The sequence below is a fragment of the Akebia trifoliata genome, chromosome 16, assembly GCF_017979445.1.
Source record: "Akebia trifoliata isolate Shusen 1 chromosome 16, ASM1797944v1, whole genome shotgun sequence".
NCBI classification, from domain to species: Eukaryota; Viridiplantae; Streptophyta; class Magnoliopsida; order Ranunculales; family Lardizabalaceae; genus Akebia; species Akebia trifoliata.
Window position 1 is genome coordinate 20,399,125 of NC_141390.1, and position 16,431 is coordinate 20,415,555.

The following is a 16,431-nucleotide window of genomic DNA, read 5'->3' on the forward strand; positions in this document are numbered from 1 at the left end:
AAACTAGTTCTTCTTCCATCTTTTAAATTTAACTAATTTTAATACCATGAATGCGTTTTCATATATATTATGTTCATAAGAAAGAATTAAAGTGATTAAGTCAATAAGAACAATTTGATGTGGCACATAATTAGAAGATAAATTACTATCCATTTCATGTACTTGTAACATTCATGTTAGTTAGATGGTTGCTATTGCTCTATCACCTTATTGTGAGTTATTGAATCCACTTAGGTGAATCCCCACTTAATGGTCACTACATCAAAAATGTCCATTAGGAACGATTCTAACTCGTTCCTAAACAAGTCTAAAACGGTTTTGGGACCGTTTCTTACAGGGGAGTCGTTAAATACGTCTAACGGTTTTTAAGGCCGCTTTAAATAATCGATAACTGGAATGGTTTTCAACGGTTCCTAATTTATAATTTCGGAACTATAGCGGTTTCTAATTCGCACAATAAAACGGCTTAAAACCGTTGCATTCTTTAAGACAAGGCCAAATACTAGAATGGTTTTTAACCCTTTCTAATTTTAAACCCATGGAACAAAAAAATAAAAAAAATAAATAATGAAATATAAAATCATATCCAATACCATGCTCATAAAAAAGGGTTACAAACAACAATATATGAATAAAAATTACATTTTTTAAAAAAAAAGATAAAGGAAGCAAATAAAATGACATAATGAAAAGCAACTCTGTATGGTTGTTACTAAAAATCTTCCATAAATTCAAAAGCAGGAAATGGATTTTCTTCATATAGGGCTTTTTTCGTATTTACAACCTTTTGGTTTTAGAATTCGTAATTGTCTGGTTTGGCCCAAGAGCCATCCAGTGGTTGACACTCTATCGGGTAGGACATCCCTAGTACTGAAAAATTATTTCACTTTTTTCAAATCACATAAACATGAATGAAACACACCCAAATTATTAGTTCTAACTCAAAACACACACACACACACACTCATAATGAAGTTCATGAACTATTGAGAAATATTCTAGGGATTCGCACTTACCAAGCAAAGCCCAATACCATCGACTTGGAGTTGTTGTTGGGATGTTGATGGTATGGGTGGGAAGCTTCTGTCGTCACTGTGGGATGCAGTATTACCCAATCAATGGCTACTGTTGGTATTACTGTTACAATTGCCACTATGTGAAAAAGGCCCATATTTGATGGTCTTAGCCCGTCAAATTTTGAGAAATTTGACGGACCCTCCCGTCAAATATTCTCTTGTAGAATTTTTTTTTTTGACGGCCCTGGACTATCAAATTATTGGAGAATGGACTTCAAAAAAAAAAAAAAATCCATAGAGTATGACCGTCAAATTTGGAGGTTTAACAAACAATAGCACAGTCCTCTAATTCACCAATCACAATGAACGAAATAATATTAAAAAAAAATCAGAAAAGGAAAAAACAAAAGAAAAATCATAAAACAAGCTCCAAATTAAATTAAATAACCCAAAATTAATATACATGTAAACCTCTTTGTTAAGATCGAAAATTCTGTCGAAACTACAAATAACTGACAATAATTAAACTAACAAATAACTTTGCAGCAGAAACCACCCTAATATAAGAACCTTGAAGCGCATCAACTTTGCATGGTAACTTCTGTATGTGCGCATTCCCATTATCGAGTTGATAGTTTGCACCACTTCCCCAACTGAAGACCTCCGAAGAAACTGAAAACATAAGTGATCACTCATGATATCAACTAACCCATCTATGGAAGCCACAATAACAAAATGAACCTCAGAAGTTAAACATATAGTCACATTGTGATAACAAACCTGAATTACGCTCATTTCCAACAACCTGCAACACAGGCCCACAGAGGAGATCAACAAGGGTTCGATTTTTGGATTCCTCCAATGCAAGTGAAGCACCAGATTGAAGAAAAATGCTCGCCACAGCTAGATGTCCAAAATGAAGAGCTCTATGTAGACTAGTCCATCTTGATTCTCCATCCTAAAGGAGAAAAGCTAAAAGGGTCATGCACTCAGAGAATTAACCCAATTTCAAAACTACAAAAGATGGACCCGGAGAGGAATACTTTTGCTAATATTAAGAAGCTGTAATACTCCCTAAAAACAAAGACAATTTCTCAAATCTCAACAACTCACCCCAAAAGTGAAATGAATGTAACCCCTGGTATTGGTGAAATTTCCATCTTCAGTATTTTGACAGCTTCAGTGTTCCTTGTTTAATTACTAAGGGTCTGTTCTTTACAGAAGTCAGCTTCAGCTCCAGAAGCTGGCTTCTGGAAGAAGCAGAAGCCCAGAGCCTGAAAAGCCATATTCGGCAGAAGCTTGTTCGTTATAGAAGCACAGAAACCAGAAAAGCTTGTTCATTTTATAGCTTTTTATTGCTGGATTATGGTAAAATGATCAGAATACCCTTAATATTGATAATGCACAAAATTTAACCAGAATACAATAAATATATAATTATACTAATATATATAATCAATTTATATTAAAAAATGATTAAAATAATTATTTTCAACTTAAATAAATGTATAAATTTTATGATTTTATCGAAATTTTGGCAGCACCTCCTCTTAAAAATGGACATATGAAATTTTCCTGATAAAGAAAATACCTGCATAATACACAATTTAATATCCACATAACATCCCATATATAATCTGACATTCACATAACATCCAATGTACAATCCGACATCCACATAACATCCCATGCACAATCCGACATCCACATAATATCCCATACACATTAACATTCAAACACATACATATTATACGAAAATCAAAAGTGTTGCAATGTCATACAAAGAGAGAATTATAATTTTCATTAATAGCAAATTTAAAATAGATCAAAGTTCTTAAGCTCTATCATAAGCAGCATATAATGCATTAGTTATTCCACTCCTTGTCCTCTCCATGGTAACACGAGATCGACGATCTACAGGCTCATTATTATTATCATGTTCAGATGCACCCCCTTCATCTTCCACAATTTGTTCTTCCTCGTAACGTAAAAATTCTTCATCTGCAATTGCATGCTTCCTGATGAAGTTATGGAGTGCCATACAAGCCAATGTAATATCTCGTTGTGTTTCAAATTTGTAACATGGCATTTGCTTCAAAATTGTCCATTTGGCTTTTAAAACTCCAAAACATCGCTCAATGACATTCCTAAGTAAAGAATGCATATAGTTAAATAATTCTTTATCTGTTCTTGGCCTTGACTCTCTTTTAAAATCTTGTAAATGATATGTTGTACCCCGGTAAGGTGCGAGGTAGCCTTCCATCAACGGATATCCAGAGTCGACTAAATAATATTTGCCTTGAAAAAAAAAAGACAACCTATTAATAATGACATTTTCAATATTGTATTTTATCTTTATTTAAAAAAAACTAACCTGGAGGAGGATGTGGAAATTGTAATGATGGCTTCATAATAGTATCGAAGAACACGCGAGAATCATTAGCTGATCCTTCCCATCCAGCTACGACATGTGTAAATGTCATATCAAAAGCACAAGTGGCCATAACATTTTGTGTTATGTCTTTGTGTCCTCGAAATCTATTTTGATGCATAATTGGGATATGTGCACTGATGTGAGTCCCATCGATCGCCCCAACACAGTCCTTATATTTACATAATTCAAATATAAATAATTATATTTGACGTTATTATAAATAATGATAAATGAAAGAAATCATTGAGAAAATACCTTAAAATATGGCCAATATCTTTCATTGGTTCGTATATGCATAGGGACTTCGTTGAGATTAGGAGGAACGATCAAAAATTTTGAAATTTCAATTAAGGCTCTAAGAACTACATGAAAATATTTGTTAATAGTATCCAATGAATGCTTAAAAGTAGCCCTCAGTACCCTATGCCTTTCATTGTGACCCACGGTATAGACAAACATTGCAACTTGTTCTTAGATCGAGATCATCTTTTCGTCTTTTATCAAACCCCTCCCTTCTAATATGTCACACAAATTTAGGAAAACATGCCGTTCCATCCTAAATAAATCATTGCATGTGTTACCAAGTCCATCAATGATGTCACGCACATAATCTGCTCCAGTATAACAAGAATTCCTATGTGGTTCTCTATAAATAAAGGTGTCAACATATTGATGTATCGCAACAGTGGCACATGTTACCAAAATATCTAATGACAAATCATCATCTACGACATTCACGTCATTAACTTCATCATTATTGGACATATCATCGTCGGTTGACGTACCATCATGGGTGGAAATATCATCATCGGAATCCATAAGTCTGTATAAGTACATAAGCACAAATTATTCATTTAAAACTATAACATTCAAATAATATAGATAATAAAATAAGCATATTTAACATTTACTACATAATGGACATTGTCAATAGCATTCACCACCTAATGAACATATTACATAATCCAAAAAAAACATAAAAAATAGACAACCATTGTCATGCCACCATTGGGGTGGCATATAGTCATAACCACCAATGAAAGATGGCAATACAAAAAACATATTAAAACCACGAAAAACACATTAAAATCACACACTATCTAGAATGATGAACTCGAGCATCCTCCATTTCGCCATCCAACCACCCGACACGGAGTTCATTTGTTTTCAGCGTGCACCAAATTTGCCTGTACTCCTTCTTCATACTGAATAATTTTAGTGCAAACCGATAACGATCACTATTAGGAATGATTTCTGTTGTTGCATCCAACAAATCAATGCACTCCTTAATGCTACCAGATTGTGTAGGTGGTGGGGGTGTTGCACTACTCGCACTCGTCCTAGATGAAACTGCTTCAACCAAACGCTCAATTTGTCGTCCCAACATAACTGCATTCGTCATTTTCTGTCGTTTGGAATGTTGGAAATCTATGTTACTTTTAGATTTCATACGCGATGGTGCAATAAATGGAGGGATACCATCACTATCAACATCAGGACTAATATCGACAGGTGGTTGGGACTCTAGTGGTTGCGTTTCTTGAACAAACGCATCATCATCATCATCGTCATCATCCTGAAGCTCGTGCTCAACTGCTCTAGATGACTCAGTAGATGGACGCACACCAGGATTACAAGAGCTCGCAACATACTTTCCAGTAGCATAAGTCCCTCCAAATAGTATATCCAACTCTTCAACATGTTCTAGTCCATCATAACGCCATTGTGCATCAGTTTTATTTTTCTACAAAATAAATAAACTTGTTTTATAAAATTGAATTGGTAAACGTGATATTCCTATTTGGTAATCTAATCGAAAATTACCTCCAACCAAGAGTTCCACCATTCATCGCTCGCCAATACCTTATTGTTAACAGCATCATAACCCACTCCAGAACATGCTTTTAATTTAATCCATCTAGCCCAAGTACCTTTTGTTTTATCCCAATGATTCTTATGTTGCTTCTTAGTGTAACTAAGCCCCGTCGTTGTTTGAAATTGCTTCATTAGAGATGAATACCCTGATACATTCAATGAAGTTCCCTTCTTAACTAATTCCACACAGATATCAACCCAAATCTTATGAAGATAGGGTGTCCATCTTGCAGAATCAATTTTTGACTCTGTTTCTTTTGGTTCTGTTACTTTTTGTCTTGGCATCTGATAATTTGATTATTCATTTAAAAAAATGAAAAGTAATGGATAAGAATAAAGAATGAAAAACGTAATAAAATATGAGTAACAACAATAAGAATCATAAGCAAACAAATAATTATCATAAACAAATAATTAAGTTTGGTAATTTTACAAACACCTAACATACAATTTATCAAACCATTCACTCAATCCTAAATCAAAATCAACTTATAATTTAACAATCAAATAAAATATCAACCAATGTCACCAAAATTCAACTTACAAAATAAACTCAATCACAAATTTTAAAATTTGGCATAAGTTATTTGGAAATAATTTCCTAACAATGTCACCAAGGCAAATGATATATGGTTATGTGATTGGGATGTGTGTGAACGTGTGGCATCAGAAAATCATTACACTTTACAAATTGTGTTGATAATATCCCTTCTTGAAAGAATAATGATGAATGCACACAGTCTTCCTACACGCCTTGACATGGTAAAGTTATAAACTGTTTTTGCCACAATAGATTTAAGTTTATGAATTGTGAGTATCCCACATGGCACACCCAATCGACTCTCTTGATGTGATAAATTCGAGAGTCGCAGATCTGTATGCCTCGGCATACACAACTGCACCTCCCCATAAAAAAGTGTATCCTGAGGGAACCGTGGATCCAGAGGCATACAGATTTGCGGCTCTTGAACTTGTCACGTCAGTAGAGTTGATTGAGTATGCCACATGGGGTAGTCAGATTATCACTACTATTAGTTTATTTATATAGTTTCTTTATTCTCCCATCAAGTAAAAGAAAATTGCTCATGCGTAAGCCATGAGGTCTTTATATAAAAATCAGCAACAACAACAACAAAGAGATTGGTCCCATGATCGCTCATTTTGATCCTTCTACTCATTATCGACTATTATTGGAACCTGTCTTAATGGGTTGATTACCTATTTCCTTAACTAAAGTTTTACTTTGACTTATAAATTTAATACATTTTAGTGACTATCGAAACATAAAAGAATGAATTAGTGTTCCACTTTGTCTTCTTTTTCAATTATTTAATAAAACAAGATAGTGAAAACTTGTTAGGTCTGATATAATGCATCAAATTCGATGCACATTCATATAAAATTTAATATGTCCACAATACCCCAGAACTGAATCAAACCAAACTAAGAGTGATTTGGATTTGTTCGGTTTCTAAGCTATATTCAGTTTGGTTTTGGTTCAAGACTTATAGTACCCATCAAGTTCGTTTCAGTTCTAATATATCCCCCAACCCGAACCGTGTGCACCCCTAATAACAGTGGTAGTTTTGTAACTGACAAGGATAGTTTTGTAAATTGGAGATATCATTCAATAAACCACGAATACAAGTGGGTTGTATTGTTATATTCCTTCAACGTGGTGTTCAATGGACTTGGGTGTATGCGATAGGTGGCATGTGCTAGAGATCTACAACCACTGTGACGATAAATTTTGTGAGCAAAACATCACTTAAAAGTCTGTGATAAATAACCAAAGAGTCTGCCACAATGTAATATTTGTATTTGGCATTACAAAATCATGTAATATATATATATATATATATTTTGATGTATACACACATACAAAATCTTGATGAAAAGGACCACTCTTTCATATTAAACGAGACAGACAACAAAATTTGGATTCTAGAGAGTGTTCAATGTCCAACACGGACACGTCAAATCAAATAGAATCTTACACAGACTAGGAATTCGTCAATGATTGGCCCTAGATTTCTTAATCTATAAATACCGCCTGTATCCCTAGATTTCTTTCCAATTCAAGAAACAAGAAATAAGAAATTTTCTCTCGAAGAGATCACAACAGTGTTTGTGAACCGTTAAACTACTCGAAAATTTCTAACAGATAAAATTGAATGGAGGAACAGATTCGTGCAGCCAATCCCAAATAATGATGATGATGATATTTTATATGAGTTTGGGATCTTTAAGTAGTATTGATTACCTCACATTTTTATATGGTTTCCAAAATCAGAACTCATCCGAAATAAAAATAACTCATCAAGTCGATTTACAGCAAAATCAGAACTCATCCAAAATAAACAAATTATCAAAAAAAAAAAAACAAATAAACAAATTAAAAAAAAAATAAATTAAGCATTGAATTAGGAGGAATCAGTAACAATCCAAAATAAAAAAACTCATCAAGTCGATTTACAGCAAAATCAGAACTCATCCGAAGTCAGCTCCATTGAACAAATTATCAAAAAATAAAAATAAATAAACAAATTAAAATTTGATACCTTACCTGGTCGTTAATGGCGGAAAGCAAAGGACTCGATTTGCCGTTACCGAAGAGGTGGTTAATCGCGGTCTGTAATGAGACGAGATTTGTGCTCTACTGTTAGGGCTTTCGTTTGTGAGGAAAAGATGAGAGAAAGAGGGAAGAGACCTCTGCGATAATGAAAGTTGAGGGAGTCGATCGTCGACAGTCGATCTTGCTCGAGAAGATGAGAAATGAAAAATGTTTCTCGATTCTTGTAGCGTGAGAGACAGATGAGATAAGGGAGAAGGATTGACAGTTGATCGGGTTGAAGAAGCGAGAGAAACGAGAAGGGTTACAGTCGGTGGGTTGAAGGAGACGAAAGTTGAGAGAGAATGGTTCGATTCTCTTTCGACTTTAGGTTAAAAATGGCTTGGAAATTTAACTAAAGATGAGAGCATTTCGGTAATTGCACATCTACCGTTTTTCGGTAACGAGCTTCGCGCAAAAGCCGAACGAAGAAGTCGGCACGGAGAGACTCTTAAAAAGAGCCATTTTTAAGCTTTTTTTTAAATTTATCGAAGCTACAAAAGCCGAAACGAACATACATCAATCGGCTTTTTAGGCTTAAAAGCTCAAAAAGCTCAAAAAGCTGGCTTTGAAAGCCCAAACGAACAGGCCCTAAGCTTATCTTTTGATAAACACTAATTATGCTTTAAGTTGCTGCACTGACTCACAATTAGTTGTGTGTAAAAAACAAGGAATGGGAATCTGAAGACTAGACTGTATAAGAACAAAGCCTTCAATGCCAAATTAGTAGACTAACGTTCAAAAATATGCCTTAAATAGGAGTGTCCCTATTTTTGTCTTCTGCAACTGTTTTGAGTGTTTGCTTTGGTCCTTAACTCATAATCTCTTTATACCTCAAAAACAACAACAACAACTACAACAAAGACTGTTGTCTGCACCGTCGGTCCTGTTTTCAACAACAATGGCTGTAGCTCCTCATAAACAACTGCAAACAGTTTATACAAGCAAGAGAAAGGTTTGCCTTTCCCTACTACTAGGCTTCCCTAGCACTGCCATTTCAATAATCTTATCTGCTCCTTCAAATGTAATGGCTTCAAAAGAGCAGCAGTTGATCTTGGAGAGATACACGGACACAAATGAGGGTTTCACTCTCCTCAAACCTTCTGCATGGACTAAGGTCTCTCTCTCTCTCTCTCTCTCTCTCTCTCTCTCTCTCTCTCTCTCTCTCTCTCTCTCTCTCTGTGTGTGTGTGTGTGTGTGTGTATGTGTGGTTTTCTTTTGATTTGGTATACATCTTGGCGTGTGGTTTCCTATTTTGATTTGGTGAATTATAAAGAGTCCTAATTGGAACCATAAGGTCCCCCCTACTTGATATGTTTGGGACTGTAACTTCCATTGTTACTTTCTTTCTTGTAATCAAGAATTCAATGAAGTCTACTTTATGGGTTCGGTAAAAGCTGATGTGATATTCTCAGTCCTTATCTTCTATAAACTATATAAACTGATGCTATAAAACTACAAAACTTTACCATGACCAAGCATAATAGAACATAAATATCTCAAGAAATTTGGGAAGAAACAAAAAACAAATCACTTACAATCCCCATAATTTTCCCAATTTTTCTGAAACTGTCAAGGATTTATCCAAATCAAATTGAACTGAACACTACTGAACAATTGCAATATCCAAACTTGGTTACTATGAGTGATACTGGTATAAGCTACAAAAGAAGAGTTTTTATTATGTCCAAGCTGCAACTCATTTGACAAATAAGCACAGTTTGACAGTAATAAACTAAATTTCAGGGCAATTCTAGCAAGGGAAGTGGGTCCAGACATGACTTAGTGGGTAAATATGTAATTTAATTATTAAGTTGGCTGGAATGAACTAAGAGTGAGGGGATCAAAGGTCTAGATTCTCCTGGACTATCTTTTCTCTTCTACTTCTCCTTCCCTTATATTATTCTATCAAACATCCTATCTCCTCACAAATTTTAGGTTCATCTACTTCTAGACTACGATGGGTAGAAAAGTATTTGATGACACATATATTAGCAATTTCACTCACCATGGTAGACAAAGAATTAAAAAAAAAAAAATTGAAAAAGCACCTAATCAGAAGATCATATGCTTACATGAAGCCAGTAAAACATTGTCTTCAGGAAATCCCTCTCCACCACTAGGCCCATCAAGGAGATCACCTTGCTTGTTTTCAAGACTGCTTGAATATCTGTTTTGCAATCCACAAAAATATGAACTAAAATCTAGTGAAAGACTTAAAGAGAAGTTAAGAGGGTTTGAACTAACTGAAATAGTTAACTATGGTATTAACAGAAAAATTAAAGATCTATATGGCATTAATAATATTGGTATAAGTATCGATCAAAAAAAATATATTGGTATAAGTGCACAACAATGAATAGATTCCTAATTGTAGAAAAAATAGGTGTCAGAAGCAACAATAACAATAAAAAATAAAATGCAAATCAAAGATGGAGAGCTTGACAGATAATTTACATGGTTTGGCAAAGATTGCCAACGTCCACAGTCAATGATGAGATCCTTCACTTTTTTCATGAAAACTAGGGTTACAATCTCTTGATCTTACTTCCTCTCAGTGAAACTGAAATTCTCCCTCATAGAAGTCCTAAAAGGAGTTGGCTATGAATTTGTAGTGTATAAAAGAATCCCCCTAGGGAAAAAGTTATAAAATTGAGGAAAAATTATACCAATTATTATGCAAATAAGAAAGAGAGAGGAGTAAACCTAAATTTTCATAAAAGAATACAATGGAAAAGATGTCATAGGAAAAAAGCTGGCGGAAAATGAAATGTCTGACATAAGGCATTGTTTGTTTCATCCACTGGTATTGCATTTTAAAATATCTTTAAGCAAAGACATTATTCATGCCATGATCGACAGTAAGATGTTACTATGTTGATGACTTCCATCATAAACGACACAATATGCATATGATATTGAGTAATGGTAATTAAGTTATGTTTTAGACTGATGTTGAAAAAGTACTTGAAGGTCGAGGAAGCCCCAACAATGTCAATTGTGAAACAAAAGGAAGAAAAGAGTGATCAAAAGTAGAGGCAAAATTATTGGAACCCAGGATGATTAATGCAAGAGGATACAACAGATCCTCCACATCATCTCACAAGAAAGAGGTCAAAGTCTCCCATCCAATTGCCTCCTCTTCAAAAGGGGAAGGTTCATGTTCTAGATAAGGATGGATAGGGCTACAGTGAAATCTACATTAGTATGTTGTTCTTTTAATTGGATTAGTGATTTTCATTTTATTAATTATAGCTAGGATTAGATAGAATTTCTTAAGAAATTTTAGTTTGATAGGATTATTACTAGTTGAAGGAGGATTCTGTAAATAGACAAGTGGCATAATTGACTTTTCACTTTTCCAGATTTGATCTATGAAATTTACATTTTGGGTTAGTCATATGGATAATTTCTGCCATTGAGCCAAGATCTAGGCCTGACATTGTGTATGCAATGTATTGTATTCGGGGTTGCTAACAGATCGGGTTCAGATCAGATCAATGGTGATCCTCCATGACTGATCCAATAGGAAACTTATCAGAGAAAACCAGATATGATAAAGTACCATTTGTAAGTTGATGATTAGACTGATTCAAGCCATCGCACGTTTCTTTCCGCAACAAAGAAAGGTGGCCCTTGCCACCTGCCATCATACTCTGTTAGTCGTTACAGCCATTTTCCAATCTCTATGTATTTTCTAACAAAAAGGCCTTTAAATTTTGAAAGAACAAACCAATAATGAGAGATTTAGGTAATAGAGTAAATAACAAGCATAGATTTTACTTTACCCAGGCCGAAATATTGGTTTCCTAATTATCAACGAGGTTCATCAACCCAACAGAAAGATGTGATGGCTTGCCTAGGTGCAATATACAAAAAAATAAAATGGTATCTTCTATGGATAGTTGATACTTACTGCTTTTTGAGAGCAACATAAGAATTTAATTCTTTGATCTGCACAGAAAAGACACCAGTATTCAGATCGATTTTGGATGTATACTAAAAAATATGGAATTAACTAATTACAATATTATATAACAAGTCATCCTGTATAGAACTTAAGGAGTGAAACAGCACCATTGACTGCTTTTTCTCATTGAGCATCCTGTTGGTGATATATGAGACCTGTACTGCCTGGCAAATTGACACACATAATTAATTCACTTTAAACACTATTCATGCTTAAACTCAAATCAGGATCATAGATAAAATAATGCTTTTGGAACTATAAAACATCACTTAAAATTATTAATGGAATGGTAACCTAAACCTGCTCAATCCAATAGGAAACTCTAGCAACAAAATAGATAAATACACAGATATTTGAAGTATTGCAATAAACCCACCTGTCCCATTTCCATATGAAACATCCAATACATTCACTTTTGCATGAAGAAGTTGCATGTTAACCATTAATAATCCAAAAAGTCCTTTAAGGTCTCCAATCTACAGATGACACAACAAAATGACATGGTTACGTGATCTTCAGATTTAGGCATCAACAAGTTGTGACTACTTGAGAAATTGGTTCACAATTTAAAAGGTGCTTTTCTGTTATAATAGTCAGTAGCTAAACAACTCAAGCGGGTAAGAAAAGATGTAAGTAGGAAAGAACATTGAAAGCAACATCCTCTAATTTATTTTTTTTTTATAACAACCTTTAATATTGAACACTAGTACAAGATGTAAATAGATCACATGATAATTTTACCCGATATATTTGTCACACAATTCCACTCAAAAATTATATAAAACTAATAAAAGTAACTGAGATTTGAGAGAGAAAAGATCAGAGAAGCGAATGAACCACTTATACAACCTGCTTTGGAGAACATTATATAATACAGGTCTATCTTCGTTACTAGTAATTTCTTAGAAAGCTATAAAAACTGAACATTAGAGTATTATGATACCAAAATGAATGTGCAACAATGTTGACAAAAAGATATTTTATTTATAAAATACAGGAGTATTCTAAAAGCTTAGAAATGCTCTACTTCCAAGTGCACAAAGTTCTACAGATTACAATATTTCAATCATAATATCTTTAAGTAGAGAGGATGATGACTCCAAACACGATACAAATTGATGCAATACCAAAAGGATGCATGAAAACAATAGATATAAGATGGTCATAAGTAATAACAGGTAAAATTAGTAAATTAATACTTTTGAGTTTGCATTCTTAACACATGATCAAAGCATGAAGCTACAATATGCTCACAAGAAGAAAAACTGGCCCGTTTTTTTCTCCTTTAATTTTCTTTTCTCTCCTCAACTTAACAATCCAAACAAGAGAAACTCACATTTCCATTTCTCTCAATCCAACTAGAGAAATGGAGAGAAACTGACTGTTTTTTATGTTATTTTTTCCAATAAATGATTAAGAAGATAAAGGAAAGATTGATTAAGAAACAAAAAGGATAAAAATGTACTCAAAATATTGACAACAACTAGCATGGAAACCTTCATAAGACAAGGAAGAATGAAAAAAAGAGGAAATCAATACATGTAGCTTTTTAAGTAGTTTATTTTTCTTATATATTTGCTTTTCAATCTCTCCAATCTAGCAAGAAAACAGAGGCAAGAAAACCACTCAACAATTTCAAATAATAAAACATAAAATTAAATTCTCATATATACATAAAAATATGGCAAACGAACTTGGTGACTACTGTTATTCTTCATGTTCAGCATAAAAATGAATTAGAAAGTGAAATAATCCATAGCCACCTGTTTGAAAAAAGTCTTTAAGCCCAGGTCTCTGGAATTCATTGGAGCATTCATTCCTAATTCTCATATATACACATCTAACCAAGGACTAGGAACACCAAAATTTAACTGAAAGTCAGTCCCAATATTGGCATATTTATTGTTAATTTTACCACTAATCCATCCGACTTAAACCCTATTGGAAACAAAGAAGATCTTTCATTCATCAAAGCTTTACAGGAAAAAAGGAAAACATAATTAGTTCTTGCATTTCTAAGCATTTAAAATTCTTAATTCTACACATTGTAACCAAGGCCCAAATTTATAAGAATTTTACAAATTATAAATCAACATATAGATCTTAAATTCTCTTCCATAGCTGCTCCACAAAACAATATTAAGAGATTAATCAAAATGCACAAAAGAACAAAATACAAGTAAATATTTAGATAAAACAGAAGCTAAAATATGAGAAAATAAAAAGTAATCAAATAAAACCTTCGAAGTCTCATGACGTCATTTCTACAGTTTCATACTAAACTCATCAAAATCTCCAAACAATTACTTTTGCCCCACAAAATCGAACCTCCTTGATGCCTCCTTAAACAAATCTCTGAAATCAAAACCTTCAGATCGAATGTAACCAAAGGAGAACTACCATATTTCAACCATAACTCAGTCATAACCACTATTTACCTAAGATTTGGTGCTTTAATGGCGAGTTTCAATAAAAAGAGAAGATTTAATGGAGGATTCTAGGGTTTTTTCTATTCTTTTTTATTCAGAGATCGAAGAAGAAGATTTTTTGGTAGAATTGAGGTATGAGAGAAAGATAAAAACTCACTGATTTCTGTGCAAGATCCTTTAACTCACGATCCATCCATTTCTTTGCAAAACAACCGAATCAGACTAATGGAGCTTTGAATTCGTTCTTCGGAGAGAGAGAGAGAGAGAGATTTAGAAGGACATACCTCATCTTCACTCCATCATTTTCAGTGTTGAGAGATCGAGATGTCGATTGGATATAGAGAGAGAGAGACGTGGTCGAGGGAGCTAAACAGAGAAAGAGATTCTCACAATCGGGAGAACTTCTCCCGAACCAGAGAGAGAGAGACAGAGATGGAAAAAATGCAGAGAGTAAGAAAGAGGGAACAAAACACAGATGAGAAAGAGAGGGAAATAGTTTTGGGCAATTTTTCTCTAAAATTTGTGGGCCTGTGGCCGTCAAATTTGAGTTTCCAAAACTCGTCGGGCCAAGCCCAACAAATTTTTCCTTCAATTTACACGGTTTTCACGTAGTGTGCCATTGCCACCAATCATAATTAAAGCAGCCATGATAGAGGATAGACTTATGGTGTTCTACATCTACATGAGAGTGAGTTGATCAAAGAGTGTTGATGTTGTTATGTAATTGTATGAGGAGAAAATGAATATGGGTTGTTAAGCAAATGGTATCCAAATAGATAACCGTGGAAAATTTATAAGGTTCATGTTTTACAAGCCACACAACAATTGGTTTACCCAGTTACATGCATGCAAAATATGTTCCTTTGTCCGTGGCATGGGGCCATCCGGGGATGAAACTACGTGAATGCCCCCATCCATTTGGGCTGCACCAGTGATCATGTTCTGAAATTCAATCAATTTCATCCAGTCAAGTAAGGAATATTACCACCGAGAAAATTATGATTGAAACAATTCCATTTTGCAAACTGATCAAAATAGACACTCAAACCAAAGTTAAATACCTTGATATATACTAGCCAAATTATAGACCAAAAAGATAAAACAAAAGACTAAAAATCTTTCCTATCAAATTACAAGGTAGTAGAATTCACCTATGTTACAAGAACATAATGAATGCTGAAAACAGATACTTAGATATGCCAATTGGGGATATCAAGTCAATGAAATTCTTAGACAACATCACAGTGACAGTTTTCATAAAGTTTACCTATAGAGTAAGTTTTCATAATCTCGGGCGTCGCAACTGATCAATCAAGCTGCACCATCTGACCGATCTTCTTCTCTAGAGTCATACGTTCCATAAGGTCCTTGATTCTATAATTGATTAATTGGCAGTTTTATGTCTTTGTAAGGGAAGTACTTTGCTTCTGCAGTGGTTGCCCAGCAACATAAGAAGAGAAATCCCACAAGAGGGATATCATTTCTTCTACCCATCTTCATTCTTTGATGTTTCTAAGAAAAAGCAAAAGCAATAGAATCAAAAGGTGGGTTCAAGTATTACAAGTGAAACCAAAAACAAAGGTGTAACCCATATATAGAGGAGTCCTGCTCCAACAACTTTTTATATGGTTGGGAAGTACCATCACCACCTTTGTTCATAACCATCTTAACCCATCACATATTCTTATCCACTTTCTTCCACATCCTTATTTTCTCCTCATTTTTAACTTCATAAAAATCAAAGTGTCTTTACAAATAACCATTGATAATCCACAAGAAGAAGGAAAGAAGTTCATTCAACTCAAACTCAAAGTTAGTCAAGGAGCCCATGAGTCCTAGGTGCCAGTTTTTGTATCAATGATGATGGTGATCGTGATGACAACAATGTATTACTAAGATGACATAAATAGGGCATCGGGTCTATTGGGATGAACTTCATATATGAGTGTTTTCTTGTCAAGTTATTAAACATAAAATTCACAAGCCACACAAAAGATTATGAATAACTAATCACATGGATCAATAAAGGGGTTGAATTGCATGACCATTTTGTATCATTTGAAACAAATCTGTGAGTAATCATGAATTATTTGGAG

General features: G+C 34.1%; 2 protein-coding genes across 8 annotated transcripts; both read right to left on the minus strand.

Annotated features, from left to right (window-relative positions):
• Positions 1-1,434: 1,434 nt before the first annotated feature.
• On the minus strand, positions 1,435-14,786 carry LOC147382779 (putative plant SNARE 11). 7 transcript variants are annotated; one of them, XM_086429344.1, is made up of 7 exons: positions 14,493-14,786; positions 12,283-12,382; positions 12,014-12,070; positions 11,853-11,890; positions 10,012-10,106; positions 1,797-1,974; positions 1,435-1,688 (listed from the first exon to the last, which is right to left on the minus strand). In XM_086429344.1, the coding sequence occupies exons 4-7, from the start codon at positions 11,869-11,871 to the stop codon at positions 1,519-1,521; spliced, it is 462 nt and encodes a 153-aa protein (XP_086285470.1). In that variant the 5' UTR covers positions 11,872-11,890; positions 12,014-12,070; positions 12,283-12,382; positions 14,493-14,786; the 3' UTR covers positions 1,435-1,518. The 7 variants fall into 7 exon arrangements, 4 of the variants coding, with proteins under 4 accessions (XP_086285470.1, XP_086285471.1, XP_086285474.1 ...); XR_015173982.1 differs by lacking the exon at positions 10,012-10,106; XM_086429345.1 differs by lacking the exon at positions 12,283-12,382.
• Positions 2,851-9,715, minus strand: LOC147382780 (uncharacterized). The gene is made up of 8 exons (XM_086428354.1): positions 9,589-9,715; positions 8,770-8,861; positions 7,892-7,957; positions 5,275-5,610; positions 4,596-5,194; positions 4,032-4,273; positions 3,391-3,477; positions 2,851-3,272 (listed from the first exon to the last, which is right to left on the minus strand). The coding sequence occupies exons 1-8, from the start codon at positions 9,713-9,715 to the stop codon at positions 2,851-2,853; spliced, it is 1,971 nt and encodes a 656-aa protein (XP_086284480.1).
• Positions 14,787-16,431: the final 1,645 nt, after the last annotated feature.